This window comes from Heterocephalus glaber, unplaced genomic scaffold, assembly GCF_053883595.1.
Source record: "Heterocephalus glaber isolate CG9 unplaced genomic scaffold, H.glaber_assembly_v1.0 deba00001004, whole genome shotgun sequence".
NCBI lineage: Eukaryota > Metazoa > Chordata > Mammalia > Rodentia > Bathyergidae > Heterocephalus > Heterocephalus glaber.
The window spans coordinates 7,826,202-7,846,819 of NW_028258179.1; the positions used below are offsets into that span (position 1 = coordinate 7,826,202).

General features: G+C 48.4%; 1 protein-coding gene across 9 annotated transcripts in view; it reads left to right on the forward strand.

Annotated features, from left to right (window-relative positions):
* Agap1 (ArfGAP with GTPase domain, ankyrin repeat and PH domain 1) overlaps positions 1-20,618 on the forward strand; it is a 483,149-nt gene that overhangs the window by 235,820 nt on the left and 226,711 nt on the right. For all 9 annotated transcript variants that reach the window (XR_015450541.1, XM_004868376.4, XM_004868378.4 and 6 more), the window contains one exon: positions 4,226-4,318. Coding sequence is in view for 8 of the 9 variants with exons in the window: in XM_004868376.4 (XP_004868433.1) it covers positions 4,226-4,318 (93 nt within the window). In the remaining variant the exon portion in view is untranslated. The remainder of the gene's footprint in view (positions 1-4,225; positions 4,319-20,618) is intronic.

Here is a 20,618-nt window from a genome sequence, read left to right on the forward strand (position 1 = left end):
GTAATGGACCAGTGGGCCTGAACAGGAAAGGTCAGCTGAAATCCCAGGCCCGGGGCTCGCAGGTCGCTGCTGGATGCTGCTGGTGGCGGTGGTGAAGGTGATGTGTGAGCCGTGTGTTCCGAGGTGAGGATCCTGGGCTGTTAGCTCCACTAGATGTCAGTGTCATCCACGGGATGAAAAGAAGGCAAATTAATTTTGAAATTGAAGCAATTAAGAAACTCAATTCTTATTGTTACCAGTGTGCTTCTATTCTCAAATAGGTAAAATTCCTTCGAGTCCTGTTCCCCGGGGTGGTCAGTGATCTTGGGCTTCAGTTGCCAGAGCGTGTATTTATTCCACAGTGTCCAGCAGGAGGGGGCGAGATATCTGTACGGGAGCAGTCTCAGCGGGTAATGACACATCCAGCCAGGGTCTATAACACACAAGGGGAGGAGAGCTGTCCACCTCGTTTATTAGGGTGTGACGCAGGGGCCATAGTTAGTTGAGTAGTACACACACCATTTCTCAGTACCATTCCTGCACATTTTATAAACTAGACCTGTAACGATAATGTACCACTCCGGGCTAACATTTTCTCCCAGATGTTGCCATTTGCATATACACGTATTTTTATTTTTTATTTTTATTTTTTATTTTTTGGTACTGGGGATCGAACTCGGGTCCTTGCGCTTGCGCAGCAGGCGGCGAAACCACTGAGCTAAATCCCCAGCCCATATACACGTATTTTTAAACAAATAGATCGTATGTACTTTATGTGAAATTCTATAAACTTAAAATTTTTCTAATAGTGGCAAATTATGTGTCACCCTCACAGTAGGAATTACACTTCCCTGATGAAACATTAAAGTCTATCTTATTCTGCTTCTTTGGGGAAAAAAAACAGTGTTTTGAGAAAACAAACATTAGAAGACTGTGCATTTAATCCCTGGTTTTGTGATACTGATTCTTACAACAGTTTAGTAGCGCCGATTTACATGTTAGTTGAGCTATGTTATTGGAAAATATTTTCAAACATAAAGGAAACAAAAATCATGTGTACTCACCACACAGCTCCTCAAATACAGACCTTTTTCTGCTGCCACTGCCGCTGCCCTTCCAAGAAATAAGCAAATCAGAAGCAGAAATGGAAGCTGTCTCAGAGGTCCTCTCCTGCCTGTCTCTTCCAGGCGTGGACGTCCCTCTGGGCTTCGTGCATATTATCTGTGTTCCCGCCTTCAGCGCATACATCCTTACCTCGTATGCTGCGTTGTTTTGCCTGTCTGCAAGCTGGTCAGCAGTGGTGTCACTGACATGATGTTTTCAAAGCTTGCCATTCATGCTGAGGCCATTAAGTGGAGTGAAGCATACCAGTACCTATACATTGCGCCAAGCATTGACTGACTCATAGAAACTCCCTGGAAAAAAGAAGACAGTGAAGTTGGTAGTATAAATAGAATTGCCTGAATGAGAGAGCCTGGATGTGGTAGGTTCTGCTGGCCCTTGCCTTGCTGGGAAAGGAGAAAGCAGGTTTCTGCTGGGTCTGGAGGGCTCTTGCCAGCGATGCTGCTGTCCTGGGTGCAGGTACCGATGGAAGTCTCTCTTCACGGCTTCTTCCACCTTGTGGAGGGAAGGTGAGCATTTCTGTAAAGCAGCAGGTGACGTTAGATTTCCTCAGCCTTCCTTTCCTCTGTACTGGTGTTCCTGGAGGCTGAGCAGTCTCGCTAGCATGGGTTTAAGTCTCCGGGCCTGTGAGACAGGTGAGATAACCCCACCTGTTTTCTGGGAGTGGGCACTAGGCTGAACGCAGGTCATGGTCACTCCTGATACACAAGTGGGCACCAGCAATGTGTAGTCTCAAAACTGGACAGGAAAATAAGGAGACCTCACCGGGGATTTACGTGTGCTGTGGTGTTGTATGTCCCTGGACTTAGTTTAGTTGTTGGCTTTCAGTTGTATCCAGGCAACTTGAGGGCAGAGCAGTTGTAGAGCCAAGTTACAGCAAATCTTTCCTCTTTGCCTCTGCTCTCACTCAAAACTTTATTTTCGTGACTCTTTCCATCAGGATGTTATAGTTGGGAAATTTTGTTTTATTTTTGCAAAGAAGTCTCACCTCAGTTTCACTTTCATTCATTGCTTAATTCGTGATTGGATAATGAGTTAACCTTTTGTTTTCTTTTTCTTTCCAGCACTAGGGATCGAACCCAGGGCCCTTGCACTGAGCTATGTCCCCAGCCCATTCATTTATTTGTTATTATCAGGCAGGGTCTCACTCAGCTGCCCAGGCTGGGCTTGAACTTGGATCCTCCTGCCTCAGCCTCCCAGAGCGCTGGGTTATGGGCCTGCATCCTGTGCCTGGTTTGAGTCTTCACAGTTTACATTCTGAGTTGTATGCAGGAGTGCCATTGGCCTTTTCTTCCTGCTTCTGGTGGAATCCGAATCCTGCTCTGAGAACAGGGCGGCTGTGGGGACAGATGTGCTGCCTTGGGGAAGATGTTAACTTTTAAAAATATTTGTTTTGTTAATTATTCTGGTTAATAGAGAATAATGAAGATGGATCTCCAGATGTAGAAAGTTAGAATTCATGAAATTCCCAGGGTATTATTGATGGTCTTTATTGATTTAATTTTTTTTTTAACTGTATCCCTGTGAGCTGACGTTTATTTTACAGCTGAAAACCTCAAGTGCCAACTTTCCGAGGAACTATGGCACAGGAGAATTTAAGGCTATACACAGCTCTGGCTGTATGTTAGTAAGAATTAATTAAAGAGAAAAGCAAATCCCCAGACTGAAGCCAAAATTCAGGATGAAGAATTGGTAAATATCTCTACTTGCCTCCTAGCTCAAAGGGATACACTTTTTGTTTTATACGGTAGCAACTTCCCATTGGTTCCTTGTTCCATTTCCTGTCATCTTCTTCCAAGTTTTTATCACCCTAAGTACAGAAGGTACGTGGTGCCTGCCACATAGCAGATGATCTGAAATTGTGAGTGCTTATCATCACCTAAGAAACCCGGTTCCTAACTGGCAGCAGCCCACGGGAGCCTTCCCTGGCCTCCGTCCTCTTTTGGACTGTGACTGCCCGGAATCCCAAGCCTGTCCATGAGTCCTTGCTTCCTCCCATCCTGTGACATCGTCCCTTCCCAGTAGTGTCTTTAAAAACCAGCTGCTCCATCCCACATTGCTTTGAAACTGGATTTCATCAGCCGTTCTCTGCAGCCCTGGACACCACCAAATCTATCCATTTCATATATCATCTCAGATTTGAAAAGCACATGAAAATGTTTCTCCATTTTCAATATTGCGTGAGTAATGTTCCCATTGAAAAGTAATGGAGTGAAGTTGTCACTTGTCAGCACCGTTATTAAGGAGGACGAGTCTCAGATCTTTCTCTCATAATAAAATAAATCTGTCAGAAAATCATCCTGCTCACACTTGCTCACGCCATCAGGAGATGGGGACTTGCACTGTGGCACGCTGCGGCCAGGTCCAGGTGTGCCTCGGGTTGGCTTCGCTGGGTCACGCACGGGCCCCTCTCGGGCCCTCCAGCCACCAGCCCGAGTGGTTCTCTTGATACCCTTGAAGAGAATTGGCTTGTGAACTTGGCACAGAAACAGAGCTGCTCACGGTGCCCCGAACACTGACGTTCTGTTGAAGGAGATTTTTAGTATTTTTCCCCTCGGTTACTCGTGGCATGCTACACTAACTTACCTCTGAAATCGCTGTGTTCCAACCATCCAGAAGCAATAAAAAGAAACATTACCCACACCTTGATAGTATTCAGGGGTGTGCCATGAGCCCACACAGTTGACTAGTAATAGAATTTTTTAAATCATTCAGACATTAATTAAATATATATACATTTATGTAGTCGGTTTTTGAAACAAGCAGCGAGGCCCTTTCCTTCTCATCTCTGCTAACTGCTGCTTTCCAGCGTGTGATCTTGTTGGGTGTTACTTCCTTAGATGGTCCATTGGTTTCTAGTAATTGAATTTTGAACTCTTTAAAAAGGGATTAAAAGATAATTTTGCAGTGGGAAAGTCTAGAGGAAAGTTTAGAACATTCTCTGTAGATCAATGTGTCCGTGCGGATGAGCGGCCTGGGGTCTGAGTGTGCGTGCGCGCACACACAACACACACACGTACCAGGCGTGGCGCCTACATCCGGGTCCATGGGGAGCATGCAGAAGGGAAAAGCACATCCATTAGCTCGGCCCTTCCCCAAATGCTAACTTTGCTTTGCTTTGCAGTCTCGGAAAGGGAGTGACCCAGACAAAGAGAAGAAAGGCCTGGAGAGCCGTGCGGACAGCATCGGGAGCGGCCGAGCCATCCCAATTAAACAGGTACACGGTCCCCTCCCTGCCCGGCGCTGGCCACACACCTCGGGTCGGCTGAGAAGATGCTCTCTCCTCCGGCGCCAGGGTTTGTTTGATGTGCTCTGTTGATGAATGTAGAAGTCACTCACTTGACATCAATTAGAAGAGGTTCCTATGAGTATTAAAATAGGATCATTAGAATAAGAAGAGGAAATGTGACAAACAGACCTAATGAAGTGCAGTCTGCCCGCTTGCGTATGGAGTGTGCTTCCAGGCAGCGCTGGCTTCAAAGGCTGCCTTTGGAGCGCAGCTTTGATTGGGCTGCTGGCCGCCAGGCGACAGGGGTAAATCAGATCGCTGTACAAGAGCCCCTTGTGATCACGGGGATGGCCCGGCGTGGCCCTAATTTGCTCTCGCAGACGGACATCTGAACACTGTTTCAGGCTGGTCTGCGACAACGAGGCAATTAGTTGTGATAATCATAGCCCGCGTGTCAGCTGCTCGCTCTTGTTTGTAATTTGCTAATGAAGGAATTGTAACTTTGATTAGGTTCAGTTTCATTTAGACCTTATTATATAAAGGAACATTTACAGCGGTAATGTGGGGCCTTAATTAAACTTCCTCATTACACAACAGGACTTGAATTCAAGCATTTGTTTTGGCCTATGTTGCTAGCCTGAAATAGGATTTCATTAGCCCAGAGACCGGATGCTGAATGACTTCATGTCTGCAGGAAAAAAACAAAACTGGCATTCACACGTGACGTGTTCAGCTGTTTATTTCCGAGGAGAAGCAAGAATAAAGAGTGCAACCCTTCACCGAGGCTCCGGGAACATCATCTTTTAGTTTGTTAAAGAAAGCCAGTTGATTTAGAGTACATTCTGTTTGAGGAAAAAAGGGGGGAAAGCCTGTGGGCACGGCTGGGGAGCGATCTGTGCCCGGATCTCCAGGCACCTAGCGGAACGTGCATGGGCACTGGCTGCCCGAAGAGGGGGCAGAGTCCTCCTGCAACTCCAGCTGAGTGGTTGCAGCATCAGCGATTTCACCCATCAGAAACGAACATGGCTGCAGCTTTAGCAAGGGGCTGGGCAGTTTCAGCCAGAGCTGTGGGGTGAAAGGGCTTAGTTAGGTGGGGGCCCAGGCTCTTGGCTGAGACCAGAGTTGGAGCCGGATGGAGCTCTTGCAATCCCCTCAGCAGCTGCAGGACTGAGCGGGTCTGCAAGCTCCTCAGCACCCCCTCCCCCCGACATAATGAGGGGACGGGGCCTGGAGGTGCTCAGCAGGGCCCTGGGGCCTCTGTACGTGTTCCGATACCAGGGGGCAGATGTGTGGGAGAGCATGGGCCAGCGCGGGACTCCTCCCTCGCATGCATCTAAAAACAAAGCACCTTCCCCCTTGCCAGTAGTGCATGGTTTTTATCATCAAGCAAGTTCTTTAGAGGTCTGAGCACATAGTTCTTTTTTGCTCATTTTTTTAAACCCAGTTCTTTGCTTGAGATAACTTTAAAGTACCGTTTTTATGTCCTAGATGTTACATCACCTAGAATCAGGAAAACTATGTAGCTGGCTTATTTCCCCGTCCATAGAACTAGTGCTGGGCCTTTGACCTGGGAGAAGATTAAAACTCGGTGTAGACTGTTCCCCTGTCTCTCACTCGATGGGGACTCGGGGAGGGTGTTCACCAGCTTGGCAGGAGCGCCCGTGTGGCAGGGGCCCCTGCGGTTGGCATCCTCCCATGCTCCGTGCCCTCACCTGTCTTTGCAGGGAGACTTGGAGTACCTACACAGATAAGAGCTGACCACCTAGTATAAAAGAGTGTTATCCGGGCCTGGATGCCTTTGGCTGTGAACAAGTCTGCTGGTCCTGAGAGCGACTGGGGACGGGGAGACCCTTGTCCCTCCAAAGTGCCCCCAGTATGCAGCAGGGGCCAGCACCTTCCTGGGGTCCATCCTGGCCCCACGCTGGCCCACTGGGGCAGGTGCTCTGGGCCTCAAGCGCCTCATCTGTGAAGTGGGAACCACAGGTCGTCCAAACCCCTGGAGACACTCAGATGTGGAGGTTCTGCAGAGAAGGTTTCCATTCTAGCAAAATGGTTTCAAACTTGTGTTGTTCAGGATGCACTTGGGAGAGCCTTCCTGCACGTCCCGTGGTCGGAGGTGGGTCCTTAGGTGGTCGTATGGACGTACCTCCGTGCCCTTGTTTCTAGAAGCATAGGTCATCCGAGAGCAGCTGAATTGCTTCCCCTTCGTGTGTGACTCCAACATGAACAGGCAGGGCAGGACCTGCCCGGCATATTCTAGGAACCCAGCAGACGTGTGTGCCGAGTGATTGAACACGCGAGGGTGTGCTTGTTATTTCAGTGCCGTCTACACAGTGTCCACCTCAGTGTGGCCCCATGGAGGTGGTTATACTGTCATTACCTCAGTACAACCAGGAAAGAGAAGCTGCGTGTTCTAGGCCAGACAGCTGGCCCAGGTCCCTCCGCCCACGTCTGTGCCCTCTCCCTGCCCAGTCACAGAAAGCTCGCACAAGGCTTTGGAACCAAAGTTCCGTGCTATAGATCTTGTGAACCTTGACCTCAGGCCGAAATATCTGCCGCCCTTTCGGAAGAAACCTGTTAAGAGGGCGCCTGCAGCAGCGCGCTTCCCCAGAACAGCAGCCCCCTCGCCTGCTCTCGGGCCACCGAGCACTCTGCTCATCCGGGCTGGCAGGAGAGTATTTGTCCCAATATCAGCCTGCACTCAAGAGTTGGTCCATGTTGGAGTCATGCACTAGCTACTGCGGCCTTCACTGCTGGGCAGAGGAATCGCTATAGAAACTCGTAGGCCGACTCATGCAGTTGCTTTGATCGTGGCTGACTCTTCTCCCCAACCCCCTCTCTGTACCCCCACACCGCTTGGACCGGACGCTGATGTTCAAGACTCAGATGTGGGGGTCCTTGCTCCCCATTATTAACTCATGCTCATACAGATCGTACAGTGACCGTGGATCATTTTGACCATTTCCCCCGACATTCTACAGCTCATTTCTTTGAGAACCAGGGTTTTTACCCGCAGTATGGGACCTAGCGGAATCATGGTTGTCCATGACTTCATTTCTTTTTCTCCCCCAATTAGAGATTTCTCACTGAGAATATGACTTGTGTCCCAGAGCACAAGTTCATGTCTTATGGACCTGTGTCTGCCTCACATTTTTCTTCCCTCCCAGGGTCCTGGGTGCAATTGGTTCGGAGAGTTCTGTGTCTCTTCTTACTAACAAGATAAGGTCTATTCAAATAAAAATTAAAAAGCAGAGCAAGAAAAATAAAAGCAAGAGGCCCGGCTCAGCGGCAAGTGGGCTTGCTGTGGAGAGTTGTACATGCATAATCACTTGATTGCAGTGGGAGTTAGGGAGCTCCTGCGGTGTCATTTGCATAAATCTTGTTAAGTCAATGGCAGTTAATGAAGTACAAATGAGCCCCGAGAAGGTGACATGCAAATCGTGGGCGGCAGATGGGAGGTCTGTTTGGGGGACAGACAGCAGCTGTGTGCGCTTCTTTCTTTCTTTCTTTCTCTCTTTCTCTTTCTCTTTCTCTTTCTCTTTCTCTTTCTCTCTCTCTCTCTTTCTCTCTCTTTCTTTCTCTCTCTGTTTCTTTCTCTCTTTCTCTTGCTCTCTTGCTCTTTCTCTCTTTCTCTTTCTCTCTTGCTTTCTTTCTCTCTTGCTCTCTCTTTCTCTCTCGCTTTCTTGCTCTCCTTCTCTCTCTCTCTCGCTCTTTCTCTGTAGCATGTTTTAATCTCCATATTGGAGTGCGGCCACATAGCCATAAGCCTTCGCCTCTTCCCCTCCACTGACTGCTGCCCAGAGCCCGGCCAGCTCCTGCTGCCTCTGGTGCTCACTCTGTGTGACAGAAGCTGCAGGGTCTCACCTCACACTCAGAAGTGTGCATCTGAATTTCTTAAAAACCTGATCAGTTGTCAAGCTCGGATGTGTGGTTGGTGGAAAGAAACAGAAAGACAGCCTTCCGCACAGAATCATTAGAGGCAGTGCATTGTCTCGGGATGCTCCAGATAGTAGCAATGCTGTCTTCACTCTGCTCTGCCTCTCTGGGGGTCTCTCCTTCAATCTTGGATGGACCAGCTGTGTTAGCTGTTACTCCCATCCGGGCTAAGAGTTGGGCCCCGTGGAGGTGACAGTCCCAAGCGTGGTTAGCAACCGAAATTCGGAAAGTGTTAGGAGCTCGCTGTGTGCATCAGGTTGGCGAAGACCCCGTGCCGGCAGCGTGGGCCCCATGGCCTGGCTCAGCGGAGGCGGACACTGAGTGTCCTGCCCGCCGGAGGTGCTGTTTGAGATTTAGGAGCCAGCAGGACTCGCCCTGTGCTGCTGGAGATTGCAGGCAGAGCGCTGCACCCACCTGTCACTTTGGGAAGCCTCGGACTTGCCCTTCACCCCATTGTTTGATACTTTGAGAGGAACAGGTCTTTATACTGAAAACTGTAGGCAAAGGGGTGTAGGGAGCCATGAGCCCCAAAGGTGGCTGCAGTGCCAGCGTGCGGAGGGCCCCCACTCAGGAGCCTCCTGCACAGCCTTGGGGTCTTGAAGGCAGAGTCTGGGCTTCTGGGGGGGCGTGGGGCTGCTGCAGACCCTTGATCAGGCATCTCGCCTTTGTGATGCGTGAAGGGGGCAGCAAGGGTCCAAAGTCTCTTTGTAAAACTTTCTTAAAGTGTGAAATTTGACCTTAAACCCAGGAGTCATGGCCACCCTCAGGGCACAGTCAGCTTCTAGGAGCAGCTGTCGCATGGCAGCCACCAGAAGCCATTGTACGGAGCACGGCAGGCCACGGCTCTGTGTTTTCCGGTACCTGGGTCAGCTGGCTGCATGGGCCGGGGGGGCTGTCATTGTGTGGTGGCATTGGCAGCACAAAGGGCGCTAATGACGAGCCTTTGACATCGCCAGAGTCAGGCACCGCCAGAGTCAGGCACCGCCAGCGCTGGGCCCATTGCTCGGCTGCCACAGGCTGCCTCCTCCAAGGAAGCAAACTGGAAGCCAGGCCTGGAGCTTCCCGCGATCTGGAGAGAAGCGAGCCATGGCAGGCTCTTCCTGCCAGCAACACGCAGAGAGCGACTCTGCTAGGGCCGCCCCTCCCCGATTGGCCTCTGCAGAGGCTGCTGCTACTGGCTCTTGACTCAGCCTGACCCTAGAGAGCCCAGGCCATGCAGATCCGCACTGCCAGGCCCAGAGGTGAGAGCGGGTGAGGGGAGGCGGCAGGGTGCCCGTGTGCTTCCAGCGGAGGCCAGGTGAGGAGGGGCTGGCACAGCAAGCGGCAAGCACTGGCTTGGCCCAGTGCTGGCTTCCTGCACAGGTGCCGACATCCCCGTCAATGTTGGGGCCCTGCAGAGTTTCCCACAGAGCCCTGCTCTCTTGCCTGGACGCCCGGCACAGAGGGTCCTGGGGGGCCAGCATGGCTCCTCCTCCTCTGGTGTGACCTTTCCCCTCATTGCAGGGCTCCCCTCTTTTCTGGTGGTATTGGGGTTTGGATTGGGGCCTTTGCTCCGAGCTGCATCCTTAGCCTTGAATTTATTATTTATTTGATCTTAGGGTAGGGTCTGGCTGAATTGCTAAGTTACCCAGGCTGGCTTCGAACTTGCGATCGTCCCGCCTGCCCTTCCCCGAGTGCTGGATTACAGTCGCGCACCACCTCACTCTTAGTTGTCTGGTGGGTGATGATGACCTGTCCAGGTACTGATGGTGGCCAGGGCTCACGGGCCCCGACCCGCCCGCTGGCAGCTCTGCTTGTGCTAGACACCACTGTCCTCTTACCTGTGGAGCTCCAGGTGCTGCAGACCCTGTAATCTGCCCTGCAGCAGCAGTGTGGGCGAGCTCCTGTAACACGCACGGTGACCTGGTGCAGATTTGTCCCTCACAGCTCTAAAGACCCCAGTCCCGAAACTGGGGCCCAGGTGGGGCTGGACTCGGTGAGGCCTCTCTCCAGGGTTTGAGACCAGTTGCTTTCCCGCCATGTACCCCTGTGTGTGACCTCTGCTCCGCATGCTTCCCTGGTGCCTCTTCCTCCTCATAGGAAGGTCAGGAGTCCCTTTGGGTGGGGCTGGGCCCTTAGGAGCCTGAACTTCCGCGTGTCCTTAAGGAGCTGCCTCCAGACACAGGCACGCTGGAGATGGCACCAGCTGGTCAGCCTTGGAGGGGCGGGGTGCAGGCCCAGGGGACCTGAGGGCCTGCCGGTGCTGGACAGGAGACACACACGATGCAACCATCGGATGGGGCACTCCCCTAGCACATTCTACCTTGCCCCCGCCCAAGTAACACTTCAGGCAGCCCTGGCCACGTGTGCAGAGGAGCCTCCCAAGGTTACTGCGCCACCTAGTGAAGTCGTCCCGACCCAGAATGTGCGGGGAGCTCTGTGTGCACAGCAGCGACCAGCGCCTCGATTGCATTTCTCAGACCTGCTCGCCTCGGAGCAACCCTGACAGTGCCCCTGTTGGAATGAGACTGATGCATGTAGGGCCCTCCGTGCACAGCGCGCCCATCACTGTTCAGAGAGCTCAGTCTTGTTAAAACGCTTAGGTTGGATTTGAAACCAGCTCTCCTGGACAGACTTGGTGGCCAACACCTGTAATCCCACCACTCAGGAGACTGAGACAGGAGGAGTTCAAGGCCATCCTGACTGCATAGCAAGACCCTGTCTCAAAAAACAAGAAAGAAACAAAAAAGGAGGGAGGGGGAAGCAGAGAAGCAGGCAGGCAACTCTTTGCCCAGGGCGGTGACCCCTCAGGGCACAGGTCAGACCTGTGGTGGAGAAGGTCCAGGAAAGGGCCCTCTGTTCTGCAGGTGCTCACAATCATAGGGTTCATCTGAGTCTTCTGTCTGTTTATTTTTTGCTTGTTTGTTTTGCCATATTGTGGATTGAACTCAGGGCATTTGAACTGAGCCTTTTTTTTATTTTTCGAGGTAAGGTTTTGCTATGTTGCCAATCCTCCTGCCTCAGCCTCCAAGAGTGCTAGGGATATAGATGTGTGCCACCATGCCCAGCAGCAGAGTTTATCTTAAACATGGCTTCCCTTTTGGCAGAGAGAGAGAGAGAGAGGAATAGCTATAGTGCCATATGCTTTTATTAATGTGTCGTAGGCATAAAAGGTGATGCCCAGACAGACCTGTACCTCACCCCTGAAGGAAAGCTGTGCCAGGCTCGTGGACGCCTACACTTGGAACTGCAGCGCTCACCAGACTTCGAACACATTGCAGATTCTGCACGGAAACAGAGGTCTCCAGGGACTCCCGAGCAAGCCACATAATTAAATCTCACTTCATTTCTGCATCCCTCGCCACTTCCCGGCTGAGACCCTGTTAAGAACACACTGCAGGCTTTGTGAACAGGTGTGAGCCAGGGAGAGAAGCCCAGAAACACCTGACCGCTGGCATCTTGAACTTGGACTCCCTTTGGCTTCCAGGGCTGTGACAAAATCAGTTTCTGTTGCTCATGCCACCCAGCCCTGAAGCGTCAGACACAGGCTAGGCTCTGCTAGTCTGTCTCTGAGAACTAGCACAGGAAAAGAACTGGACCAGTTTGAATATCCAGCTACTTCCCAGAGGTTCCTGGGTTCGATTCAGTTCTTCACAGAGGAAGTACAAGAACACCTTCAGTTTCAAGTAACTCCTTCCTTGAGTGTTCTGCAATACGGGCAAACATTTCTAATAAATTTTAACTTGATAAGTGAGCAGTGTCTTGCAATATGGGTAGTATATGATGCTGAATGTCACATGATTACAGCTGAGCCAATGGTTTCTCTGTCTCTCTGTGCAGGATTATGAGTGATAGTCTCCTCTACTCAGGTCCTCGGTCTCAGGCCACGGCTTTTGACAGGAATCAGTGATATTTTCAGAATGTTGAAAAGTACCCACAGCTTGTGCTAGTGTATTTTTTGTCACTTCAAACCACCTATGGGCAGCCCTTTGCTTTTCCATACAAGAGTAAGTTCAGGAATGGTTTGCTTCATTCTAGGTCAGGCTGCCTGCAGACATTGCCACCCTATTGCCAGTTACATTAGGTACATGCCATATATGGCCAGAGTTTATTAGTACTGTACTGTAGGCAGCACCCATGCGGTTGTACACAGTGGCCCCCATGCAGGCATAAGTTGAAGGGAAAGGCACTAAAAAGGGGATGATTACGGTGGAAGTTAAGAGGGAAATCATCAAGAATTACGAATGAGCTACGAATTGGAAGATGTTGTAAGAAGTCTATGTCAACCATTTGTAAATATTAAAGAAGAAATAAGGGGGCTAGATGCAGCAGCAGAAGTCAGAAGAATATCAAAGCAATGGCCAGGTGTTCTGGAAGACTTCAAAAAGTTGCTTCTGGTTTGGATAAATGAGAAGCAACTAGAGAGTGACAGTGTGATGAAGAATGTGATCTGGGGGAAGACAAAGGCCTTGTTCACTGACCGGTACAGAAAACGAAGAAGGCTTCTGGGCAAACTGGATGGCTTGACAACTTTTAAGAGGAGAAGCAGCATCCACAGTGTTCTGAGACACAGAGAGCTGCAGAATTGGACACTGAGGCAGTGGAGGCCTTCACTACTGCGTTCCAGAAGCTTGTGGTTTCCAGGTGTTACCTGCCGGACCAAGTTTTTAATTGCAATCAGACAGGGCTTTTTTGGAAAAAGATGCCAAAGAGAACCTGCATTACAGAAGAAGAGAATGCAGTGAAAGACCATCTCACCCTCTTGTTTTGTGCTAATGCGAGCAGGTATTTCAAAGTCAAGCCCCTGATCCTGTATCGTTCCGAGAATCCATGAGCCTTCCAGAATGCAAGGTGCAGAAGAGCCAGTTGAACGTTATGTGGAGGTCCAGCAGCAGGGCGTGGGTCACTGCTATCTTGTTTGTTGAGGAGATCGACAAGGTCTTTGGTCCTACAGTGAAGAAACACCTTTTAGAAAAGAGTCTGCCACTCAAAACCTTGCTGGTCATGGGAGATGCTCATCCTCCAGGCTTTGAGAACGGGTCACTGGAGGAATTCACATTCATAAAAGTCGAGTGCCTTCCTGCCAACCCCACTCCAATCTTCCAGCCCATGGATCAGCAGGAAACCTTGAACTTTCAAAAGCTTTACAGCAAAGCACTCTTTCAGCAATACTTCAAGGTGACCAAAGGAGCAGACCTCACCCTCTGAGAGTTTTGAAAATGTCATTTCCACTTTGTGAAGCACCTCAAGATCATCAGTAAAGCATGAGATGGGGTCACCAAGGGGACCCTCAGTTCTGCTCAGAGGAAACTGTGACCTGAATGTGCTCTTGGACACAACTTAGAGGAGTTATCGATGAAATTGTGTCCTCGGGGAAAACCATGAGGCTGGAGGTGAATGAGAGGACATTCATGAGCTGGTGGAGGAGCGTGGCCAGGCGCTGACACCCATGGACTGATGGGTCTGCATCGAGAGCCACAGCAAGAGGCTTTGGAGGAGATCTCGCCCCCAGAGGAAGAGGAGAAAAAGGCGGAGGAATCCCTCACTTCATATGAGATTAGAGATGTGTAGAATGTGGGAAACACTAAAACTCTGTAGAAAAGTGCCACCTGAATAGGGGAGCAATGACTGTTTAAGGACAATGCAGTGTCACATTTCTGCAAAACCCTCAAGAGGCAAAAGCAAGTATCACTGGACAGGTTCCTTGTCAAAGTCGCATGAAAAGAAAGTGATTCCATCGAGCCAATAGACAGCAGTGATTGTTAGTGACAGTGAAAGTCGTCCTGCACAGTGACCCTCCTCTCTCTTGTCTCCCTCAAACCAGCCACAAAGGTTTTCAAAGGTAAATGCAGGTTAATTTTTTTATTTTTCTTTATATTTTGTATTTTTTTTATTATTTTGTATTATATTACAATATTATAATTATTTTCATAGGAATATTTTTGGGTTATGGAGTGAATCATCTGAGTTTCCATTATTTCTTATAGGGTAGTTCGCTTTGACATACAAGTGCTTTGGATTGCAGGCATGTTTCTGGAACAAATTATGCTCGTGAACCAAGGTTTTACTGTACTTAAGTTCTTACACCTCTGTACTTGCATTGTTATAGTTGTACCATCATCTTATTTAACCCTTCTAAGATTAAACTTCATTGTTTATAAATTTGGACTGGTACCTTCCTGTAATGTTTTTAGGCTGGTAAAACTGAAAGCCATTAAAAGTACTGTTAGCAGGCCCGGGATTTAGCTCAGTGGTTCCGCTGCCTGCCTCGCAAGCGCAAGGTCCTGAGTTTGATCCCTGGTACCAAAAAGAAAAAGTACTGTTAGCATCTTAGGGCTGTTGCACATCCCATCTCCCCATGCCAGCCAGCGCTGCTTCTGGTATGTTTGCTCCCCAAGCTTTCCCTCCACCTAAAACACTGTCAGAGTCCACCACCCTGTAGCTGCGGGCGCTGGCATTGAGGGGCTTGGTACCCTCCGTGCAGACCCTGCCGGCTTCCGTCCGAGGCCACCTTTACTTCTCCACTGCGCTCTCGGCATAGCTGGCTGTCCTGTTCCATGTGGCATCTGAGGCTCCGGGAGGAAAGGGCTGAGGCCCAGGTTGCAGACCCAAGAAGTAGAGGAGCTGGGACTGAAGTCTAGCAGAGTCTGGGAGACTTCTGTAGTGGGCTAGGGCGGTCGTCCCAGTTGCTTTCCCCCATATTCAGTTGGTGCTGACATGACTGTCTTCTGTGTCAGATCAGACACGAGGAACGATCAAACTACGGTGAATGTTTAGATTTTTTAAAAAAATTATTACAGTAAAAGACACATTGCTATGAATTCCCCTCAGAATACCCCGCCTCACTCCAAACACACTCATTCTATCATTCCTGGCACTTTCTGAAGCAGTTCTGGAAGTCCCCTTTCCTGAGTGTTTTTTGCTACGGCACTATGACTGCCTCAGTATCCTGTATCAGCTCAGAACGTTTACCCTGTGACTTTCTCCTTTTGACTTTTGAATAGCCGGCAGTCACACGGTGAACAAGGCGGACAGAGACCACTGATGTTTTCACGATCCTGCCTTTCTATTGGTTGGCCCTTGGCACTGGCATTCACTGTGTTTTTGATCAAACCTCCTAATGACAAGAGGACTCTGGAGCTGCTTCAGAAAGTGGCCAGGATGATGGGATGAGTGTGTTTGAAGTGAGTGGGATTCATGGCAAGGCGTCTTCACTATGATAAGTGAAAACTGTCAGACCTCCGCTATTGAGATCACACCTTCATGTCCTCTCCTTGGGGTGCAGGAGGACACTGTTCTGGGCTGTGACCCCAGTGCCTGGCTGGCCACCACCTGGACCACAGGAAGTTCGGAGCTTCATGCTGGGTGCATTTGCATGCTGGGGATGTTCCTTGGTGTGAAGGGCCTGGATTTACTCCCAAGTCCTCCCCGCAAATATACGTTATTAGAGAAGTTTGATACTGCATAGAAGTATACTTTAAGAAGCAGTACACTTTTTAATTCATTCTCTAGATTTAACTGTTTCACGTGTCTAGGATGCTGTATTTAGATTACTCAAAAGTGGTTACTCTTTTTTTTTAATTTCAAAGAATAAAACTTTCATCAGTGATTCCAAATCATTTCAGAGTACTGATTTCTTCTAAAAATTCTTTACTTCTCAATATCCTTATGGAAGAAAATTCATACAAATCAGTGTCTCCATGCTCATAATTTTGTTTATAGGTAATATTTTATGGTTAAATTTATGAACCTGAGTAACACTGGACTGTTTGTAATTGCCAAGTTTTTGCCCCTCATTCCATCTGCATCAACCACTGATGGAAACAGTCCTAAAAAACAAGAGTATGTTCATTGAAATTAAGTTCATAAATTTTGGACCAGCTACACAGAAATACTAGTAGAGAAAAGAGCAACATGGAAAGAGATGATTTGAAAAAAGTATAGATATTTGGCCTCTTTTTGCTTGTATCCAAAGTAACAGAAATATAAGGCTGTGAGACATCTTTTCAGGCTCATTTATCATACATAAGATGATAAAATCCAAGTCTAAAAAAGAAGAGAAATGCAGTTTTACAAATTCATTGCTATGGAACTGAAAACCGGCCCAGTCTTCTTGGAAGGTAATGTGGTAGTAAGACTTTTATAAAGAAGATAAAAATTTGATTCATTTTGCCCTGGCATCTCTCTTCTAGAAATCTGTCTCAAAGAAATAATTCAATAAGGGGAAGGAAAGAAAGCCTTGAGTATAAAAACATAAAGTTCATAATGAGCTGTTTTTAATAGTAAAATTCTGGGAGCTACAAATGTCCAACAAATAAGGAGCTAAATTAGTGGTTGCTAACTGGACCATACTGGGAGGCCCAGCTGGTAGCATGGTCAATTTGAAGACTCAGAGACATGAAAAGTGTTTATGAAATAATAATTGAAAGCATAAAACTATTTTATTTGCATATGAAAATATATGTGGACTTGGTTTAAAATGGGATAGATGAGAACATAAACACTTGGCCCAGGGTGGGAACTTTAAAAATTTTAACTTTTAGTTTTGAAATAATTTTAGATTCAAAAGTTACAAAAAATAGGACATCCTCAGGTCCTTATCTACCTTTCAGCCACCTTCCTCTTTGGGAACGCTTTGATACAACCCTCATACAGTTGCAAGACCAGGCAATTACTGTTGGTCCAATCTGGTAATGCATCCAGATTTCTCCAGTTTGAATCTCAAAGGTCTTTTTTAATCTCATGAGCCAGTTCACCTTCCTCCTCCATTTAGTTGCTTTATGTGTCTACTCACCTCCACTCTGAAATTACTCCTGTCTTTCTTACCTTTCATGATCTGGACACTAATTTAGGAAAGTAGCTCAGTGTTTTGTTTTTTACTTATGGGACAAGGTCTCACCATGTAGCCCAGGCTGGCCTCAAACTTGCAGCGATCCTCCTGTCTCAGCCTCCCAACTGCTGGGACTACAGGTGTGCACCACCACAGCTGGCCTCGGTTTTGTTTGCTGATGCCTTTCCATCGGCTGGTGTTTTGTCATGAACAAATGAAGGATGTGCTTTTCTGGCGGGAACTCCGTTTCTGGCAAGGTGTGGTCCATGTTACCCACGTTTCCTACTTTGGGTGGCCTTAACCTTGCTCATTTGGATCGTGTGATGTCGGTCAGATTTCTCCTTGGAAAGTTATTACTTTGCCTTTTGACGCAGATAGAGGTGAGCGTCTGTGATTTAAATTGTATTTAATGATAAGAAGATTTAAAAACATGAAAATGATTTCCTTATGATAAAGTCTCTTAAGTAAATATTCTGTGTGTGTGTGTGTGTGTGTGTTTGTCTTTGATAGAACTGATTTCCCCTTTTTCTGTTGTTTATTTTGGGTTTTTTTGGTACTGGGGATTGAACTCAGATCCTTGTGCTTGCGCAGCAGGCAGCAAAACTACTGAGCTAAATCCCTGGCCCTGATTTCCCCTTTTTTATACAGGGAATTTAGTAACTGTTGCACATAAAACTAGTATTTAAAAAAAATTGATCAGGTAGTAAAAGCCTTTTAATGTAGTTAGAGATGCAACTCAAAAATACCTCAAAACCCAGTTGTGGCAGTGTTTTTTGTTTCGTCCTTGTTTTCGATTTCGATCGATGTGATCTCACCTCGATTTCCTGTCAGCAAACTGGCTCTCCTGTAGTGCAGAGAAGGCTGGGGCTGTAGGGGAGAAGTAACTGGTAAAGCCCAGGGTGGGGACTGCTGGAGGCTTCCGGGTCGGTCAGGTGGGAAGAGTTCCAGAGCCCCCGGGGTGCCAGAGCCCTGTTTACCAAGCAGCAGGTTCTGCTTGGGCACCACTGGGGCCCAGGGTTGGGGTTCCCCTCCGAGCAGGGAGCTGCTTCTCCAAGGAGCTGCCCCAGCCCAGTGTGTCCGTTAGGATCTGGCTCATATAGTTTGCATTGGAACTGAAAACTCTACCACTTAGAATGAGACATTTTTCATAAGGAATTTCCCAGAGAATAAAGAATAGATGAAGTATGATTAAAAAAAACATGGTGAGTGTTTACATTTTTAAAAATTTTATTACAGTAAGGCACTGCCATGAATCCCCCTGAGGATCCACTTCTTGCTTTGAACACACTCATCCCATGGGCCTCACCGCCTTCTGAAGCAGCTCTGGAGTCCATTCTCATGAGTGTCTTCAGTTGTGCTGTCATGGTTACCTCAGTGTCCTGAATCATTTCAAAACATTTCCCTCTCACGGTCACTTTGACCTTAGGGGAGAGCCAGCAGCCGCACAGCGCCAGATCCAGTGACTAAGGTGGATGAGGACACAGTGCCATGTTTTTTCGATCCGCCTCTCTGTTGGATGGAGCTTGGTAGTGGCATTCACTATTATTTTTTTATCACACTTCATAAAGACCTGAAAGAGGACCCAGAGCTGCACCCAAAAGTGGCAAGAATGGTGGGATGAGAGTGTTCAGAGCGGGGTGGGGGTGGGGATTCTGTGGCAGATTCTTGACAACATGGCTTTTACTGTAACTTTAAAAAATTTAAACATTCACTGTCTATTTTGACCATACCTCATATACATAGGCATGCATTTATGTGTGTGTGTGTGTGTGTGTGTGTGTGTGTGTGTGTGTGTTATATAGCTATGCTAATGTATGGTAATGAACGCAAATTCCATAGATTAACCATAAGGTTTCTTCTCCCTCCGCTCCTCCCATTTATGTCCAAATGACCTAATGTTCCTCTCTGCATCTCCGTTGGAATTACAGTGTCCAGTCACAGCAACCGGCCCTTTTCCAAGCCCGATAGGACCCTCCCTTGCCATCTGGGGAAACTGAGCCCAGGAGGAGGCAGATCCTTGCCAGGTGGTAGGCCTCAGCAGCACCTCCTAGCGCCCTTCCGCTGCGATCACCGGTGGGCCAGCGAGCGGGTGGGGGCGGCCGCCTTCACTTCTCCCTGTGCTCCCCCTTTTTAAAGCAGAAGCAGCAGTGTTTGTTACTGTTTCTCAGCGTGTTTTGATTGAGCTGTGGCTGGTGAGCTTTTTTTCTAAGTTGAGTCCAGAAGCTCCACACTATCTGCGGAAGGGGAAACATCCAACGCATTGCTGCTGCCAGATCTGGCTCCTAAGAGACTGTCTTTGGCGTGCGTTTAGCTGGCAGCCTCATGGGTCCGCGGGAGCCCTGTAAGGTGAGGGCATTGTTCGGCACATTTTCTCATGAGAACACTGGGGATGACAGCTCAACACCAGGTCTTATTCCCCAAACCTGCGGTCTTCGCACTGAATGGCTTCATGTACTGCTGAGACCCGTGCGCAACACCCAGGGACAGCTGTGGAAGCGCCTCCCCCACAGCGCCGGTGCACAGGGGTCTGCGGTGGGCAGCTTTCCTGTTCCGGCTGCAGCCAGGCCTTCTGCAGAGACCCCCTCCCACTAATGCAGAAATCCTCTAAGCACATTCAACAGCAGTTGTTTGTAATTGGAGTAGCTGGAATTCACTACGGTTTTAATTAGTTGATTACTAGTTCTTTAAAATGTACTGTACTCACTGTGGGTCTTGCAAATTGGTAACTGGTAGCTACCAGTATAATTAAATATTTCAGAGCACTTGGCTACAGTAGCATTGAACTGTGAAGAAATAATGTTGTATAGCCAATCAAAAAGAGATACTTGTAAACTCATTTACAGCGCCAGTGTGTGTTAGGACCATCACGGAGATGCTTATTGCAGGAGAAATTAAAGACACAATTTTGTGCTAAGAGGCAATACAGAAATTAGTTCCTGAATTACTTGTTAATTGATTTGGTAATTCCCTCGGGTCTGCATGCTCTTTTCGCCCCTTTTTGTTGTTGCATTCAGTTAACAGTGACTATCCCAGAGCAATAAAAATATTTTTACACTTAGATTAGATATGTCCTTACATCCAACTGCCCACATTCATATTTGCAGGCCCGAAGAACGCCTGCCTTGAATATAGCTGTTTTTCCTAGGCGCATTGCTGTGTGATGTATTCCCATCCAGGTAGGCAGCGCACTCCGGGGTTGAGTAATTTCAGCAGAAGGAAGCATGTTTCTGTGTCCCCCGTGTACAGGCGCTTTTTCCCCCTAATGGGAACCCTCCTTTTTATCAACAGTAGAGGAGATTCAGTAGGCTTGATTTATGGAAGTCTTGTCTTATTGTTTGCAATTCAGCAAGAGTAACTATACAGACGACCATTTGTCAGAAAGTGCAGATTGCCCTGGAAATGGGCATCTGAAGGGAGCAAGACCTGTTTACCGGCCCTGTGGAATGGAATGTGCACACAGGAAGTGCTCAGGGCCTCTCGGGCCATCCTCGGAGCCACTCTGACGTGGCCTCTGCGTCTCGGCTGGCCTTCCTCCTCCTGCTG